General features: G+C 52.6%; 1 protein-coding gene across 2 annotated transcripts in view; it reads left to right on the forward strand.

Moving 5' to 3' along the window:
- Window positions 1-17,460: 17,460 nt before the first annotated feature.
- The window catches only part of LOC137424722 (T-cell surface glycoprotein CD4-like), an 80,932-nt gene continuing 78,649 nt past the window's right edge, over window positions 17,461-19,743 (forward strand). For both annotated transcript variants that reach the window (XM_078770907.1, XM_078770908.1), the window contains exon 1: window positions 17,461-17,733. In XM_078770907.1, the coding sequence (XP_078627033.1) occupies window positions 17,637-17,733 (97 nt within the window). In that variant the 5' untranslated portion in view covers window positions 17,461-17,636. The remainder of the gene's footprint in view (window positions 17,734-19,743) is intronic.

The raw sequence follows: 19,743 nt of genomic DNA on the forward strand, positions 1-19,743 counted from the left end.
GTGAACAGCTGTTTTAAAGACCTGGAGGGAGGAGAGGGATTGAAGGGAGTGTGGGAGTTTGTTCCACAGGCGGGAGAAAAGAGGAATGAAAGAGTGAAGGTGAGCAGAGAGCCGAGATTTCGGCAGTTTAACCATCAGAGGGTTGCTGGCAGATCTTGTGCGACCTGTAGGAATATTTGGGGGACAGAGCACAGAGAGAGCTGGGGGAGCAAGGCCGGAGAGGAGTCGGTAGAAGACAGAAAGGCCACCTACCTGCCTGCGGTGAGTGAGTGAAAGGCCCTCAGAGATAGCTTCATCGCGGGAGATTCCAATGATTTTGAAAGCTTTGGATTCAACAGCGTGAAGCCGAGCCAGGTGTGAGGCAGGAGCACCAGCCCATAGGGGAGAACAGTATTCCATTGAGCTGCGGATGAAAGCCTTGTATGTGGTGAGGAGCTCAGGTGTGCTGAGGAAGGACTTCGCACGACGGAGGATGCCCAGTCGGCGACTGGCTTTGGAGGCCAGCTTGGAAATGTGGTTTTCCCAAGAAAGATCATGGCAGATAGTGAGACCCAAAAGCTTGAGTGACAGAACTTCTTGGAGAGGATTGTTGAGAAAGTAGATGGGAGGGTTGTCCAGTCGATCTTTTCGGAGAGACATAGTAAGAGAGTGAGATTTGTCAGGATTGAAAGACATGTTCCACTTGTTTGACCAGTCTGTGATTTTGTCCAGGTCTTCAGAGAGTGAGGAGGCTGCAGACTGCCGATCTGAGGGAAGAGGAAAGGAGCGGCAGAGAGTGGAGTCATCAGCAAAGAGATAGAGAGGATTTTCCAGAGAGTCGGAGAGATCATTGATAAAGACCAGAAAAAGCACAGGGCCCAGCACACTTCCTTGGGGAACTCCAGCCTGAACAGGAAGGGGAGATGAGAGAAATCCATTCAGGGCCACACGTTGACTACGACCAGAGAGGAAGTCCGCAAGCCATGCCTGGAGATTTCCATGGATACCATTACCATATTTGTAATATTGGTGATATTGTGGCGGACACAAAAGCCCACTGGCGTGGTGACATCATTCCGCGCACCAAGTGGGCGGTGGCCACGCACCAGGGGTAGGCGTGGCCTCATGATATACACCGGGCGCCCAGCCCGGAACAGTACAGTGTTACAGTGTGCTCTTACAATAAAGACATTTATATGTTACCGCTTGTCCGCTTCCTCCTTGCTCACAAGCAGCGCGCGTAACGCCACGCTTTACTGGTGACCCTCGACGTTGGATCTGCCGTAGCGATCCTTCCGAACACGACGCCATTGCAATGGCCAACGACAAGGCAATGGCGATTAAACTTCCCGAATTTTGGGAGGCCCAGGCCGAAGTCTGGTTCATTCAAGCCGAAGCCCAATTTCAGCTTCGGCGCCTCACCAACGACGACCTGCGCTACTGCCATGTCGTCGCCTCCCTCGGGCCCGGCACGGCCGCTCGAGTTTTGTCCGTCCTTCGCCACCCACCGGACGGCCACAAGTACGAGGCACTCAAGCGGCTACTCCTAGCCACGTTCGGCCTCACGGACGATGCACGGGCCGACCGCCTCCTGGATCTCCCCGAGCTCGGTGAGACGCGCCCGTCGGTCCGAATGGACCATATGCTGTCACTGTTGGGCGACGAAGCCCCCAGTTCGCTATTCCGGGCACTTTTCCGGCGCCAACTTCCAGCGCATGTTCGCCTCGCGTTGGCCGGGACCGAGCTAACGGAACCCCGAGCATTGGCAGCCCAGGCGGACAGGTACTTCGCCGCTTCGGACACGCGGGCGAGCGTCGGCGTGGCCGTCACGGCCCTCGACGCTGATGTTCAGCAGCATGCTGATACGCACCTCGTGAACGCCGCCATGCCCCGCCCACCGCCGCGGCGAAAACCGCCACCGCGGGGAAACCCGCCAACTCCACCGGCCTGGCGGAGCCAGCCGCGCTCCTCCAGCTCCACCACCTGGTGCTGGTTCCACGCCAAGTTCGGCCACGAAGCTCGGCGGTGTCATCCGCCGTGCTCCTTCAATGGGTCGGGAAACGCCCGGGCCGGCGCTCAATAGTGGCGATGAGCGCCGGCCGTTCGAACAGCCTGCTGTTCATAACGGACACCTTCTCCGGGCACCGTTACCTGTGCGACACGGGAGCGCAGGTGAGTGTCATTCCCGCCGGCACGTCAGACAAGCACGCCGCGGGTGGGGGCCCCGCGCTGCTTGCCGCGAACGGGACGCCCATCCGTACGTACGGAAAACGCTGCCTCTCTCTGCGGTTTGGAGGGCAGGTTTTCCGATGGACGTTCGTCACCGCCGACGTGCCCATGGCACTGCTTGGCGCGGACTTCCTGTGCGCTAATGGGCTCCTGGTCGACGTCAAACGCAGACGTCTTGTCCAGGCCGAGACGTTCAGCTCGCTCGCTTGTGCGTTGCCCAGCTCAACGAGCGGCTTGCCAAGTGGCTTGCCGAACGATTCGGTTCCGGCCACGTTGGTCTGTACGCTTCCGGCAGCGGACGCATTCACCCGCCTCCTCGCAGGCTTCCCGGCCCTCACACGGCCCACCTTCTCGGCGGGGGCCGTCAAGCACGGGGTGGCCCATCACATCCCCACCGTCGGGCCACCGGTCTACGCCCGGCACGCCGCCTCGAGCCGACGAAGCTGGCGGTGGCAAAAGCGGCGTTCGCTACCCTGGAGCGACTCGGCATCGTTCGGCGCTCAGAGAGCGCTTGGGCGTCGCCGCTGCACATCGTGCCAAAGCCTGGCAGGGGATGGCGACCGTGCGGGGACTATCGCCGTCTCAATGACGCCACGACTCCCGACCGCTACCCCGTCCCCCACATTCAGGACTTTTCCGCCCGCTTGGCGGGCAGGTCCTTCTTCTCGAAGGTGGACCTCATACGCGGCTACCATCAGGTCCCCGTCAGGCCGGAGGACGTCCCGAAGACGGCGGTCATCACGCCATTCGGACTCTTCGAGTTCCTGCGCATGCCCTTCGGTCTGAAGAATGCGGCTCAGGCGTTCCAGCGACTGATGGACAGCGTCCTGCGCGACTTGGATTTTGTCTATGTCTACCTGGACGATATCCTCGTCGCCAGCGCGTCCCGCGAAGAGCACCTACGCCACCTCCGCACGCTCTTCGAACGCCTGGGCCAGCATGGCCTGATTGTGAACCCCGCAAAGTGCCGGTTCGGCGCCGCCACAATCGATTTTCTGGGGCACCGTGTCACCAGGCACGGAGCCGTCCCCCTGCCGGCCAAGGTGGAGGCGGTGAAGGGGTTTCCGCGCCCCCGCACGATCAGAGGGCTGCAGGAGTTCCTGGGCATGGTGAACTTTTACCATCGGTTCCTGCCCCGTATCGCCCAACTCCTGCGCCCCCTGCACGAAGCTCTCCGAGGTAAGCCGGGCAAAGGCGACGTTACCTGGACCGAGCAGATGGACACGGCGTTCACGGGCGCGAAGCTCGCCTTGGCTAACGCCACCATGCTCGCGCACCCGGCGCCCGATGCACCGATCGCCCTCACCACCGATGCCTCGGACTACGCGGTGGGCGCGGTGCACGAGCAATGGGTGCGTGGAGCTTGGCAACCGCTGGCGTTCTTTAGCCGGCAGCTTCGCCCGCCCGAACGCCGTTACAGTACCTTCGACCGCGAGTTGCTCGGACTTCACTTGGCGGTCAGGCACTTCCGCCATCTGCTCGAGGGCCGTGCGTTCACTGCCTTCGTCGACCACAAGCCGCTGATCTTCGCGATGGGCAAGGTCACCGAGCCGTGGTCGGCCCGGCAGCAGCGTCACCTCTCGGCCGTGTCCGAGTACACGACGGACATCCAGCACGTCGCGGGGAAGGACAACCCGGTGGCGGATTGCCTTTCCCGGGCCGTCGCCCACGCAGTCCACCTCGGCATCGACTATGCCCGGATGGCAGCGGACCAGGCCGCTGACCCCGATGTCCAGGCCTTGCGGACCGCCGTCACGGGCCTCCGCGTCACCGAGGTGCCGTTCGACGGCGCGGGCGCGGCCCTCTTGTGCGACGTCTCCCTCGGGCGTCCTCGCCCCATCGTGCCCGCGGGCTGGCAGCGCCAGGTGTTTGACGCCATCCACGGCCTGTCCCACCCGGGCGCGAGGGCCTCCCAAAGGCTGATCGCCGACAAGTTCGTCTGGCATGGCCTCCGGAAGGCCGTCCGCGGCTGGGCCAGGACGTGCCTCGCGTGCCAGCGCGCCAAGGTGCACCGGCACACCCAGGCCCCGTTGGCCCCGTTCACGGTGCCGGAACGCCGGTTTGACCACGTCCACGTGGACCTGGTGGGACCTCTGCCCCCCTCGCGGGGTTTCACCTACATCCTCACCATGGTGGACCGCACCACCCGGTGGCCGGAGGCCGTGCCCTTGGCGTCGACAACGGCGGCCGATGTCGCGCAGGCTTTCATCGCCACCTGGGTCGCCCGGTTCGGCGCCCCCTCAGACATCTCATCCGACCGCGGCCCCCAGTTCACCTCGGAGCTCTGGGGGGCAGTTGCGCAGGGGCTCGGGGTCCGGCTGCGCCGAACCACGGCCTACCACCCCCAGGCTAACGGCCTGTGTGAGCGATTTCACCGCTCATTGAAGGCCGCGCTCCGGGCCACCCTCCGCGACGGCGGTTGGGTCGACAGGCTCCCCTGGGTCCTGCTGGGCCTCCGGACGGCGCCCAAGGAGGACCTGCGCGCATCCGCAGCGGAGTTGGTCTTCGGGCAACCGCTGCGGGTGCCGGGCGAGTTCCTCCCCGACTCCACGGCACCATGGTCCGCGGCACAGCAGCGCTCCGCTCTGCAAGAGACCGCCCAGCGGTTCGCCCCGGTGCCAACGGCATGCCACGGGCACCCACCGACGCACGTCGCCCCGGAGCTTCGCACGGCGGAGTACGTCTTCGTCCGCCACGATGCCCATCGGACACCACTGCGGCCCCCGTACGACGGGCCTTTCCGCGTGCTGGAGACCGGGGCGAAGCACTTCACCCTGGACATCGGCGGTACTCCTGACCGCGTTTCGGTAGACCGCCTCAAGCCGGCCCACCTCGATGTGGACCATCCACCGCCAGTGGCCCGACCCCCACGTCGGGGCCGCCCTCCTGCGGGCGGACCCCCGGCACCGCCCAGCCCCGCCGCCACGCCGCCCCCCGGTCCTGCACCCATCCCAGGGGCAGCCAGGGGCATCCCACCTGGCATCCCTGCACCCCGGACGCCGCCGATCGCCAGGGGGCGCTTCGGCCGGGTCATTCGTCTGCCCCGCAAACTGGCCCTCCAGGTGCGCGGGAATTCTGGGGGGGCGCGTGTGGCGGACACAAAAGCCCACTGGCGTGGTGACATCATTCCGCGCACCAAGTGGGCGGTGGCCACGCACCAGGGGTAGGCGTGGCCTCATGATATACACCGGGCGCCCAGCCCGGAACAGTACAGTGTTACAGTGTGCTCTTACAATAAAGACGTTTATATGTTACCGCTTGTCCGCTTCCTCCTTGCTCACAAGCAGCGCGCGTAACGCCGCGCTTTAATATTATTTATTTGTAATATATAAGTAATCAAAAAAGGTTCAAGTGGTTTAAAGCTCGAAATGGTCAAGAGTCCAAGCTGGTCTAAGTTTTTATTAGGAGATGTCAGGGTCTAAAGGGGATTTCAAGGAAATAGGGGATTAAAGGGTCTTTGGGATAATAGAGGTCTTTTGGATCTTCAGGGTCTTTGGGTCATCAGGTTATTTTGGGTCTGCTGGGTCTTTGGGATCTTTAGGGGTCTTGGTGGACTTAAAGTGTCTTCAAAATGATACGGGGTGTCGGCAGGCTAAAGCGTCGAAAGGAAATTTAGAGAAGAAGACGTTTTGGTCACAACTATAATATAACTATAAACGTCTAGCCATTCACACGTCTAGCCAAAGGAAATTGTAATACCCTCTGCCACCAACACCAAGTGGCACTACACGGTACACATATACAAAGAGAATTTATGTCCCTATCCCAGTCCCCGACACCCCCGGATGAGGCCGTGGCCACATAGCCAAAGTTACCCTGCAGCCAAAGTTGTATTTTTATTTGTACACCGAGTAAAGTATATACGTATTTATAGCTGGAGTACTCAGCATTGCTCAAGCGAAAAAGAAAAATTAACGTATTTGAAATGAGGGCAAATATAATGGAAAAGCAATTACATCCAAATCAGGATCCACCACAAATGTCAAATCATAATTTCACCTTTTTGTTGAATATCTGCTGCTGAATGTGCCGTTAATCACGTTTCTGAGTTAAGTGTGATGCGGATTAGGAAGAAGAAGAAGCCTTACTACCAACTTCGTAAACTTCTGGAATTGTTTGATTTATTTGTGTTCAAATGTTTGCGAATTGTTAAGTATTTATTTATGCGAATGTGTGCTTGTAGATAACTGTCATTAATCAAAAAGGTTTCGGTACTATAGAGCGATTTTTTAAAAATCCAAAAAATATCTTTTTTTAAAAAATTATTATTATTATTTTTTTTTTGCCTAAAACACTCCCAGGCACTCACTGAAAGTTTGACGATGATCCATTCAGCCATCTCTGAGAAAAATGGCGACACACACACACACACACACACACACAGACAGACAGACCAACGGCTCTCTTATATAGTAGGAGCAGATCACCCACCCACATGAAATTGGGAATTTTGGTGCAAAAAAATAATGTGTACTGACCGAATAAGTGCGGACGTTTTTCAGTGGAAGAGACAGCGATCGGACCAGATAAAATGCAAAACCTTCCAGCCAAAACTCCATTGGTGCGATAATAACACCCCTACCTCCCCTCGGATGTCCTGTTTTGATGTCCCATCGTTCCTGAGGCCAGGCTTCCACGTACAGATCTTAACTGCTCTTTGATTTGTTAGTTGCTTATTAATGTCCTTTTTTGTATACATGGTCGAGGCTCGTGAAAGAGCTAGTACACTAAACGGATCAGGACACAACAGGACAAAAGGAACAGCAGAGAGCAGCGAACCATCAACAGAAGAGTTGAAGGCAAAGAAAGAGGCAGACTTGGACAAACGAAGGGTGTGGTGAGGAATTGGGGACAGGAGAGGTTGCATGCGGTGGACAAGATAAATACAGAAGGAAACTCTTAGGAGGGAAAACTGGAAATTTGGATGGAGGGGGGATTGGGATGGGTTAACAAGGTTAGAAAATATCATGGATTTGGATTGGGGATGATCTGAGATGGTGGTGAACAGCTGTGTTGAAGACCTGGAGGGAAGAATGAGATTGAAGAGGATGTGGAAGTTGGTTCCACAGGTGGGGAAAAGGAGGAATGAATGAGTGGAGGTGAGCAGTGATCATCGATATAGGTAGTTTCACTAGAAGGGGGTTGATAGTGGTCTTTGTGATCCCAGCAGAGACCCGGGAGACCCGGGGGGGGGGGGGGGGGTGGGGGAGTATGTACCTACAAAGCACGGAAAGGGCATAGGGTGTGTTACATATTTATGTGAATGTATGTGAATTACTATTCCGGGCTTTGCTTATCAATGCACATCGGATTTTTATGTGAAAAAATAAAAAATATTTTTTCACATAAAACCGCTTTTTTGCGCGCAAAAAAAATATTTTGCTATTTTCGGAGAAAAACAAATATTTCGCCCTTTTTCGGGAAAAGTTAAATAAAATGCCCTTTTTGGTCGAAAATGTCTGGCAATGCTAAAAAAGATTAGGGAATTTTTCGAAATTTTTAACTGCGATCGAAATGTTTAACTGCGATCGAAATTTTTAACTGCGATCGATCTCAAAAACAAAACGTTGCGTCCACTTGCGTGCGTTGCATCCCCAGCGTGTACAGCAGTGAGGCGGTGTACTACAGTGAGAGAGTGTACACAAAGTGTGAACAAGTCTCCTATCAAGATGAGTGCTGCTCTTCGTGACAAGTGGCTGAAGGAATTCAACGCTGGCGGCGATGGGGCCACCTTCAAGTACGTGTCGAGTGACACGGCTTTCTGTCGAGCTTGTGAAAAGACTTTCCGGGCGAAGCAGAAGTCTGAGCTGGCCCAACATGTCCGAGGAGACCGCCACAAGAACAACTTGGCCTTGAAGAAGAAGAGGACGGTCACGCAAGCCACCATGGAGGACTTTGGTGGCGGAAAGAGGCACAAGTGCGACGTCGTGGCTCAGGAGCTGTGCCAGGCCATGCTGGCCGCTGGCATCCCATGGTCGAAATTGGAAAACCCTGCCCTGAAATTGGAAAAGTCGTTCCTGCAGAAGCACATCACTCTCCAGATCCCCGATGAAAGCTGGATTCGAAAGCACTACCTCGACAAGTGCTATGACGAGGCCTTGGCGGGGATCCGTGCCGACCTCGGACAGCAGCCCATCTGGCTGTCCGTCGACGAGACGACCGATTCGGCAGGTCGATATGTGGCCAACATCATCGCGGGACGCTTGTCCAAGGAGGGGTACTTTCGTCCCCACCTCGTCCAGTGCATGTTTCTGGAGAAGACCAACTCCGGGGAGATCGTGCGCGCAGTCAATGACACGCTGCGCTATCTTTGGCCTGATTTCAAGCCGGAGTGCCTCAAGGTCCTCGTCAGTGACGCCGCGGCCTATATGATCAAGGCCGGCCATGCCCTGAAGGAACTCTTCCCGGACTTGCTGCATGTGACTTGCGTTGCCCACGCGCTCCACCGTGTCTGCGAGACAGTCCGAGAAATGTTCAAGGATGTCAACGACCTGATTGCCACGACGAAGAAGGTGTTCGTCAAAGCCCCGTCGCGTGTTGTCCTTTGGAAGGAGCAGCAGCCCAATCTTTCTCTCCCCCCGGAGCCCATTCTGACTCGGTGGGGGACGTGGATCTATGCCGCGCTGTTTTACGCCGAGCACTTCGAGGCCGTCAAAGACATTGTGGACCAGCTGAACGATGACGACGCGATGGCAATCCGGAGTGCCAAGGACCTGTTCGGAAAGGCGGACATCAAGCTCAGTTTGGTCTTCTTAAATGCCCACGTGTCGTTCATCCCGAAGATCCTTAAGCAGCTGGAGGAGGCCGGCATGGAGCTGGCCAAGGCCTTCCAGCTCCTTGATCAGGCCAAGGAGGAGCTCGAAAAGATCCGAGGCTGCCGTAAGGAGATCCTGCTCACCAAGTTCAAGGCGGTGCTGCAGCGCAATCCCGACATTGGTGTGCTGAGGACAGTGGCTTTGATCCTGGATGGAGATCAGCACGGATCTGAGGTTGGTGTGCCGGCTGGAGTCAAGCTTGCCGACATCCCCCTCTTGAGGTACTGCCCCATCGTCAGTGTCGACGTGGAAAGGTCCTTCTCCGTCTACAGAAACGTCCTCACCGACCGCCGACACCGCCTCACCAAGGAGAACATAACCAAGATAATGATTTCAAACACCTACTTTAACCGTTCCTAAAAGGGTATTGTCAATTTCTTCTAGGCCTCTACTTATCAAACAATGCGGTTGCAATAAAGGTACCTGAACGTCATTTTTTACCTGTTTACTAGCCCAGAGTGCTTAATGTTGTGCAGGAAAAAGCTTACCATTTTTTGTTCTTTTTTTGACTGATTTCTGAAAAACTTGGTAATAATAAAAAATTAATAAAACCGGGGAAAAAAATATTTCGGGATTTTTTCACATTAAAAAAAAAATCCGCTTTTCAAAACATAAAAGGCCTATTTTCTTAACATAAAAATCCGTAGTCTACTTATCAATGTGTAGTCGATTAAAGGTTGTTGTGATTAAAGGGTCAGGAGCCCTTCTGAGAAAAGGAGACCGGAAACGGAAGAAGAAAAGACACGAGGTCCTGGAGACGCGACGATTCTTCTTCTTCCTCGCCAAGCTCGGACGCGAGCGGTATCGATTGAGCAACGTAAGAGAATCGGCGTTTCAAAGCCCGTCTGGCGAGAGGAGTTACCGGGATGTGTAACTACCCTTTGACACGTCAAGTCACTGTGGGTTAGTGCACGGAACCAAGCAGCTGGCACAGTTTGCCTCACCGTCTACAAGGCCGCTTACGGGTCGCCCCTTGGGCCGCGCGCGCTGGGCAAGCCGCGTGTTGCTGTGCCTGCTTTACTTTACCCGCTTGGCTTGGCCAGGAGGTGCGCGCTGCAGCCGTGGTTCCCGGTACGGGACGTGCCCGGGGAAAGCACGTCAGGAAGGGTCCGTTCAACCGCCCACGTGCGGAGATCGAACTACAGGAGTACGGAGACATTGAGAGAGACATTGACCATGGAGGGAGTCGGGAGTGGGGCTCACGTGAGGAATGTATAAGATGGCCATCTCAGAGTTAATGTAGATGAGTTTACATCTTTGTACTATTGATTGCTGATTGTTGATGGTTGATTGCTCGGGGAATATATCATTGATTATTCCGGATCCTTGGTGTGGGGTTTTTTCTTGGTTGGAATTCATATTGATTGCGTTACGAAAGCGCATACATAATAAATCTTTCTGGCGGAGTTCCCCTCACGGTCCGGGGGTCACCGAGACCAGGTAGTCACCGGGAGGACCACGTAACAGAATTGGGGGCTCGTCCAAATTACGATTTGCGGATTCGCAATTGGGTCTACGTCCGGGATCTAAAATTGTATAAAATAATATATTTATTAATTAAAATTTATTAATGTAGTATTAATTGGTAAATTTTTGGGGAAATTGGGGTAAAGTCTTGGGTGAAGGTTAACAGGTGTTAACGATAGGCACCATGGCGTTTGTGGCACAGAACTTTGCGGTAACCCCGAGTGAGGCACAGTTCCGAGCGTTACTAAAGTCGGACCTCTTGAAATTGGCCAAACATTTTAACTTGGAGGTCCGAACTAATTTGAGGAAGGCAGAGTTGCAGACCACGGTGATACAGTCTATGGTGGGATTAGGAACATGGGACGAGTTAGCCTGGCAGTGGCTACCCGAAGAACCAGAAGACGTTGAGCTCCGGAAACTGGAGTTGCAATTACGGAGCCAGGAACGGATCAAAGAAGAAGAAAGGAAAGCAGAAGAGAGGAGAGAAGAGAAACAAGCAGAGGAAAGGAGAGTGGAACGAGAACTCCAGGAAAGGTTAAAAGAAGAAGAAAGGAAAGCAGAAAAGGAAAGAGCAGAAGAAGAAAGGAAAGCAGAAGAGAGGAGAGAAGAGAAACAAGCAGAGGAAAGGAGAGTGGAACGAGAACTCCAGGAAAGGTTAGAAGGAAGAAAAGCAGAGGAGAGGAGAGCTGCAAGGGACCTCGAAGCAGAGGAGAGAAAAGCGGAAAGGGAATTAAAGGAACATGACATGGAGCTTCAGCAAGAAATTAAATTCAAGGAGCTGGAGTTAATGAGAGAACGGGGAGAGGGACCACCCTTGCTGACGGGGTCGACACCTAGCCAGAACACCTGGGATGTGGGCAGACATGTGAGGCTGGTTCCACCCTTCAGTGAAAAGGAAGTCGCTAAATTTTTTCCACACTTTGAGAAAGTGGCTCGACAGTTAAACTGGCCGGAGGAGGCCTGGACCATACTAGTACAAAGTGTGCTGGTGGGAAAAGCTCAAGAGATTTATTCGGCGCTACCAATGGACCAATGTGCAGATTATGAGGTATTGAAGAAGCACATCCTCAAAGCCTATGAGTTGGTTCCGGAAGCTTACCGGCAAAAATTCAGGAATGCCAGGAAGAGGGAGAGTGAGACCCATGTGGAGTTTGCCAGAGTGAAAGAAAACATGTTTGATCGGTGGTGTGAGTCAAAAGGAGTCGGGAAAGAGTTCGAAACATTGCGTGACTTGATCCTGGTGGAGGAATTTCAACAGTGTGTCCACGAGGACATCAAAGTGTACCTGCAGGAAAAGAAAGTACCGAAGTTGTGGGACGCAGCCACCCTGGCAGATGATTATGCCTTAACACACCGGATAGGGGTCCATGAACCTAACTCCTCGCCTAGATCTCCGCAGGGGAGGTGGGGAACAGCAGGTGTGGAGAACGACAATACATGGCGGCGGCCTCGAGAGGATTATGGGGACAACGCGGATACCCCACCTGTTCGAAATCAGAGGGCTGCGGGCCCAAGACAAACTTATTTTTTGGGGGGCCCGAGGCAGACCACGAGTTTTTCCTCCGGGCCTACTTGCGCTTTTTGCAAGAAACCTGGACACTTGATGTCCAGTTGTTACCTCATGAAAAGGGAAAACCCAGAGCGGAGTCCGACTATTACCACTCCGAATGCGATGGCAAACGTAAGAAATCACCCACAGAAGAGTTACCAACCATTTATTTATGAGGGGTTGGTCTCACTCAAGGGAGACTTGACTAACCCAAGACCGGTTAGGGTTTTGAGGGACACAGGAGCCCATCAATCCTTAATGCTTGAAGGCATTTTGCCATTGTCAAAGAGTACCGCAACTGGTGATAGTGTTCGGTTACAAGGGATTGGTGGCTGTGTTAGTGCCCCACTTCATGTCATCCATTTGGAATCCGATTTGCTGTCAGGAACGGTCACCGTCGGTTTACAAGCCACGCTTCCTGTAGAGGGAGTATCTGTGATTATCGGGAATGATTTGGCCGGGGGGCAAATTTATGTTAACCCGAGGGTTGGTAAAGAGCACAGCAGGGTAAATAACACCCCACCAGCTGGGGATGGCGACAAAAGTTCCAAGTTATTTGTAGGGGGACTGAACTTCAACACAGAGGAAGAAGTTCTGACCTCTGTCTTCAACAGATATGGGCCGCTGGTGGAAGTGCGGGTGGTAAAAGACAGGGAAACGCAACGGTCAAGAGGGTTCGGCTTTGTCACGTTTGCAAGCACAAGAGACGCCAGGGAAGCAGAGAAGAATTGGAATGGTAAGGATTTGGAGGGTCGAACCATAACAGTAGGGAAGGCCTTTCGTAGGCGTCGAGAGGTCTACAGAAGAGGACAACTTGGCAGTAGTTTTGGGGTTGGTAGCAGCCGATATTACTATGGAGGCTCCCAGAGTTACGGCACCTCCCGAAAGAATGAATGTCAGAGCACTGGCCGAGAAAGAGACCGCCAGTCAGGTAACGGCTGGGACAAGGGGTCCCACCGTAACGGTTAGGAGTCTGGAGAAGTTGAAGCACTATATACGGGGGAGCCGCCGAGCCGGGGCTCCTACACGGACTAACCGTGAACGCCACGTTCTTAAAGGCGTCCATGTAAAGAACTTTCCTCCCCGGACTAACCGTGAACTCCACATTCCTTAAGGCGTCCATGTAGGGAATATTCCGCTGGGCCTCCCGAAAAAGTGCTATAGAGAGGTTTAAATTTGGGGGCTTTGGTCACCACCTCTTAACCGTCATTCAAGAGAAACTAGAAGTGGTTGACGCTTGGTCCAGAGGGAATTAATCTAGGGGATCGTGTGAAATTTTGTTGCTTTATTTTTAAGTGATGACTGTGCCCGGGGGGAACTGATGAGTTGGGGGGGGGGGGGGTGAGTTACCTGGTTTGTTTATCCAAGTTGGCCGGCAAAGAAAGTTTTCGCTGGGTTCAAACTTTCTTTCTTGAAGGGGGGGAGTGTTACATATTTATGTGAATGTATGTGAATTACTATTCCGGGCTTTGCTTATCAATGTGTAGCCGATTAAAGGTTGTTGTGATTAAAGGGTCAGGAGCCCTTCTGAGAAAAGGAGACCGGAAACGGAAGAAGAAAAGACACGAGGTCCTGGAGACGCGACGATTCTTCTTCTTCCTCGCCAAGCTCGGACGCGAGCGGTATCGATTGAGCAACGTAAGAGAATCGGCGTTTCAAAGCCCGTCTGGCGAGAGGAGTTACCGGGACGTGTAACTACCTTTTGACACGTCAAGTCACTGTGGCTTAGTGCACGGAACCAAGCAGCTGGCACAGTTCGCCTCACCGTCTACAAGGCCGCTTACGGGTCGCCCCTTGGGCCGCGCGCGCTGGGCAAGCCGCGTGTTGCTGTGCCTGCTTTACTTTACCCGCTTGGCTTGGCCAGGAGGTGCACGCTGCAGCCGTGGTTCCCGGTATGGGACGTGCCCGGGGAAAGCACGTCAGGAAGGGTCCGTTCAACCGCCCACGTGCGGAGATCGAACTACAGGAGTACGGAGACATTGAGAGAGACATTGACCATGGAGGGAGTCGGGAGTGGGGCTCACGTGAGGAATGTATAAGATGGCCATCTTAGAGTTAATGGAGATGAGTTTACATCTTTGTACTATTGATTGCTGATTGTTGATGGTTGATTGCTCGGGGAATATATCATTGATTATTCCGGATCCTTGGTGTGGGGTTTTTTCTTGGTTGGAATTCATATTGATTGCGTTACGAAAGCGCATACATAATAAATCTTTCTGGCGGAGTTCCTCTCACGGTCCGGGGGTCACCGAGACCAGGTAGTCACCGGGAGGACCACGTAACAGGTGCAAGATCAGAAAGGAAGCGGTATAAGTCAGAGAGACGACCGACCTGTCTGTGATGGTGCGGTGATAGGCCGATAGACTCAACTTCACCGTGGGAGATTCCAATAATCTTGAAGGCCAATTGGTTTCCACGGCATCAAGCTGAGCAATATGTGAGGCAGAGGAGTCAGCCCAGAGGGGTGAACAGTACTCCATCAAGCTGCGGATGAAGGCCTTGAAGGTCGTTAGGAGTTTAGGTGGGAGTTTAGGTGTGCCAAGTAAGGATGCTACGGTGGAGGATGCCCAGTTGGCGGCTGGTTTTGGAGGCCAACTTAGATATGTGGTTTGCCCAAAAAAGATCATGGCTGATAGTGAGACCGAGGAGTTTGAATGACTGAACTTTCTCAAGAGGATTGTTGAGAAAGTATATTGGAGGGTTTTTCATAGTCATTTCAGAGAAAGATAGTGAGAGTGTGAGATTTGTCAGGATTGAAAGAGATATTCTAAGTGTTTGACCAGCTAGTGATTTTTTTTAAGGTCTGAAGAGAGGTGAGAGGCTGCAGACTGTCTGTCTGAAGGAGAAGGTATGTCACGGCAGAGGTTAGAGTCATCAGTATACAGATAAAGGGGATTTTCCAGAGAGTCAGAGAGATCATTAATGAAGATCAGGAAAAGGAATGGACCCAGAACACTGCCTTGGGATACTCCATCCTTGAGAGAAGATGAAAGGATTCCGTTGAAATCCACATGTTGACTACGAGAGTAGAGGAAGTTAGCAAGCCATGTGTGGAGCTGGCCATAGATGCCATAGGCAGACAGTTTGAGGAGACATGGCCAGAGAAACAGCCTTGATCTCACGTCTGACATTGAAGGCCTCCATTGTTGGGTGAGTATAAGCAGTATGTCTGAGGTGGAGTGACCTTGTCTGAAACCAAATTGGTGCTCTGATGAGGTTATTGGAGAAAAGAAAAGGAAGGATTTCGTATGAATTGTGATGATGCATTAGCCTTGCTGATGATTGGAAGTAAGCTGATAGGTCCATAGTTAAGGGGATCCGTTTTTGCAACTTTTAACCTCTGCCCCCAAAGGTGGATGGAAGTTATGTTTTCACCCATCTGTCTGCCTGTCTGTCTGTTTTTGAACACACACACACACACATATATATATATATATATATATATATATATATATATATATATATATATATATATATATATATATATATATGTATGTATGTATATATATATATATATATGTATGTATGTATATATATATATATATATATATATATATATATATATATATATAATATATATATATATATATATATATATATATATATATACATATATATATATATATATATATATATATATATCTGTGTGTGTATAAAAGCATGTATATTTCTTCGTTTGTGGGTGGAGGTAAAAAGATCCCATAGGAAAGGTAGCACTGTATAATTTATAGCATGGGCCATTTGATGTGTGGAACAAACCTCAATGTCATAAGTAGGGAAACTGTAACTTAGGGTTGTTTAAACGTTCTTCACGGGGGGGGGGGGGGGGGTGGGGGGGTCAAGCAGTGCTAATTAGTGTAGGGATTAAGGATAGTTTTTCCCAGTGCATGCTTTCCCTCTGTAATCTTTCTTTTACGTTTTGAAACTCCTTTAAACAACAGCAACCACACAAACAAAAAGCCAGGCAGGTTCCCGGACTCAGCCTCACCCTCAATGGACCTCATAAGGAAAGGCCCTGTCCACGAGAGGCAGGGAATCAGGGAGCGGAGTGAAGAGCCTGCAGGCCACATGCCCTGAGCGACGAGGGCTGGGGGTGACGTCAGCGGGAAGCTTCGAGAGCAGAGAGAGTGCAGAGCTGAAGGTACAAAATGCTCGCCATTTTGGTTCAGTTGGGTCGTGGAGTTTGTGCGCTTTGGAGGAGAGCGAGCGGAGAGAGCAGATCAACAGCAGCTCTTTTCTTTGTTGGGCTGGAGGCCATGCTGTACATCCCTATGCGGCGGAGGAGCCTAAAAGACAACCTCTTGACTTTCATCTCACGTTCGTGGTGCCGTCGAGCGTGGCGCTGCAGCCATCTTGTGCCAGGTTCCCACCAAAGGGACATCAAACTCTGAGCCTCGTCCCCAGCTGCCAACCTCGCAGAAGGACCCATTTGGGATGCAGAGCTAAGTGCCGGCACGAAAAAGGACATTTTATTTTCCCCTGTGTGTGTGGTTGAGACAGTGTGTGGAGGATCCTTATAGTCGGGAATTAGTTTTTACCACGAGTTTTATTTCGTCTTTGATTTCTTTTATTAAATTGTTATTGTGGGCATTTTACTGTCGTGTTTACTTGTTTGTGGTTTCAGAATAAACCTGTGTGTTCCGTTCAGCGAAACATCTCGCATTCCTTCATTCCACACGAACCAAGAGCAACCCTCATCTACGCCGGTCGCCTCATTAGTTAAAAGCTGTTTAAACCATCCGTCTCGGCTGATCTTCATCGGCTGAATGAAATCGAAATAGAAAATAGAAAAATCGGCTTCATCGGTTAAATTTATATATAATATAAATAAATTGACTCCTCCTATGCACTTCTAGCCGAAGAAAGCTGCATAACTACAACCATGAAAGGCTACACAAGGTCAGCCCTTTGCTGTTTCAAACTCTTCCCAGAGTCCCTCCACAACTGTAATGACATTTACACACAAGAGAATACCAATGATACATACCCCCTTAGCTGCCGGACTGGTTTCATCGCTTCTTGGAGAGTCATCAGTGACAGCATAGACAAAAAGGGGTCCCATCGAGGATCCCAAGCTGTGGTGAATATACAGTATATAAAAAATTATTACACAAAAGCCTGGTGGTGGTTCAATGGTTAAGGTGGCTGGCTTGGAATGTAAAGGTCCTGAGCTCTAGCCCCTGTCGTGTCATTGAATTAACACCAGGTGGGTTGACTTAGCCTACCATCCTTCCGAGGTCGACAAAATGAGTACGTACCAGCTTTCTGGGAACAGGGGGCATTGCATCCGTGATGTAGCGACACAGCTGAGCCTCCAGAAAATGATGCAGCCAAGCAACCGCAGTCTGCATACAAAGCACGACATTACACAAAAACAGAACTGAAGTCGTCCAGCTATATACTTCCTCTAAACTTCCTGGTTGGGCCAAAGCAACTGGTTGAGCAATCATGGAACATATTACATTACAGACTTGATTCGGCAACTGTGTTGTTCTTCCTTTCGTCTGCTCAAACAGGACAGCCGTTGGAATGCCAGGCTCATTTGGAGATCGAAGTCTTCGAATTAATCTGAACCGACGAAAGAGACTCGATTTATGTTCATGTTGAAATTTAAATTTCATGTTCAAGATCTTCTCATGACAAACTTCAACAATCCTCTTGGTCTTCTTGCTTTGACGTTTCTTCTCCCATGTACGTACATTTTCCCTTCCTTGGTTTGCATTATTATTACATGATATGTGATTGTTTATCATAAAGATATCGTGAAGTTGGATAATTTTATATTTAATTTACAATCCATATTGTCATTAGTTACACATAAACCATGTCATACAAACATTTTGATTCATACAATGTTGCCAAGCACAGCACATATTAAAAGTTGTTGATCACGGTTTGAGATAATACCTGATTATAGTTCATACCAATCCTTTACAAATAACGGACATTCACTGTTTTTTGTTTTCATATGGAAAACACCAAGCGTCCAAGGAATGCTGGTCGTACATGTTGGTTTCCCACTGAGTTCTTGAAAACTCTTTTGATTAAAATATGCGAGCTGTTTGTGTGTTTGGTTCCAGAGGAGATCGCTCAATTAATATAGTTTCATTCCTCTTATCGAATACTAGCTGAAGTATCCGGCACTGCCCGGGGCCGGGGGTGGGGGTGGGGGCGGGAGGGGAAAGGGAGGCGGGAGGAGGCGGAGGAGAAGTGAGAGTAGGAGAGGCTTGTACTGGTATTCTTACATTCTCCATGTGGTAAATACGGCACTGGTGTTTTTACAATCTCCATGTTGTAAATACTGTAGGCTACTGGCTTTCTTACATTCTCCATGTTGTAAATACTGTGCTGGTGTTTTTACGTTCTCCATGTGGTAAACACTGTACTGTAGCGGTTACCGCTGGATGCACACAATCGCCTTGCACCGGCCAGAACACGGCCAGACGCGCCTCTCCCGGGCATGCCCGGACTCACTGTTCCCGGGCACGCCCGAACCTCCCGGGCACGCCCGGTCTTGTCTTTCCCGGGCATGCCCGCTTTCGCCTTTCCAGGGCTCGCCCAGAGCGTCCGGGCATGCCCGCTATCGCCTTTCCAGGGCTCGCCCAGAGCGTCCGGGCATGCCCGCTATCGCCTTTCCAGGGCTCGTCCAGAGCGCCCGGGCACGCCCAGCCTCGACTTGCCAGGCCGCAGCCAAACACGCCCGGGCAGGTCCAGACTCGCCTTTCCAAGGCTCGCCCTTGACACCCGGGCATGCCCGGTATAGCTTTTGCCGGGCAAACCTCCCGACATAAATGTGTATATATATTGCTGCCCGAAAAACGGGCTTGTGAGAATACCTGAGCTGTTTTGTTTCAATAAAGCAACTCGGACGAATTCCGTCTTTGGTCGCGTCAATTCTTTCGACTCGCGTTGGAGCGCAGTTCCTTCATTGGTGACCTACCGACATGGATACGGCAGTGACGCTTAAACTGCCTACCTTCTGGGAGGCTCACGCGGCTGTTTGGTTCGCTCAGGCGGACTCTCAGTTCGCCCTGCGAGGCATCACCGCGGACGACACCCGCTTCCACGATGTTGTGGCGGCGCTCGGTTCCGCCACCGCGGCCCGCGCCTTGAGCCTCCTCGAGCACCCGCCGGCTGCTGACAAATACGACGCGCTGAAGACACTCCTCCTCGACGCTTTCGCCCTCTCACCGGCAGCACGCGCAAGGCGCCTGCTCGCTCTGCCCGAGCTCGGCGACACGCGCCCGTCCGAGCGCCTGGACTATATGCTCTCGTTGCTCGGTGAGCACTCTCCGGATTTTCTGTTCCGCGAGCTGTTCCTTCGCCAGCTGCCTCACCCGGTACGCCTCGCCCTGGCTGGTACGTTGATCACGGATTCCCGCGCCCTCGCCAGGGAAGCCGATAAGATCTCCTCGGCGGGCCAGCACATCGGCGTGGTTACCTGGAGCCCGCCGCTGTCCGAGGCGATGCCCACGACACCCGAGCGCCCTGCGCGGTTGGAGGCCGAACTGCCGGTGCAACTGGCGGCCGCCACGCCGCACCGCCCGCTTCCGACACGACGGCCGGGGCCTCCACCTGACCGGGCGTGGTGTTATTACCATGCCAGGTTCGGACACAAGGCTCAGACGTGCCGGCCCCCGTGCACTTTCGGCAGGTCGGGAAACGGCCGGGCCGGCGTTCTTTCCCAGCCATGAGCGCCGG

This window comes from Myxine glutinosa, chromosome 1 (genome assembly GCF_964187855.1).
Source record: "Myxine glutinosa chromosome 1, kmMyxGlut1.1, whole genome shotgun sequence".
NCBI lineage: Eukaryota > Metazoa > Chordata > Myxini > Myxiniformes > Myxinidae > Myxine > Myxine glutinosa.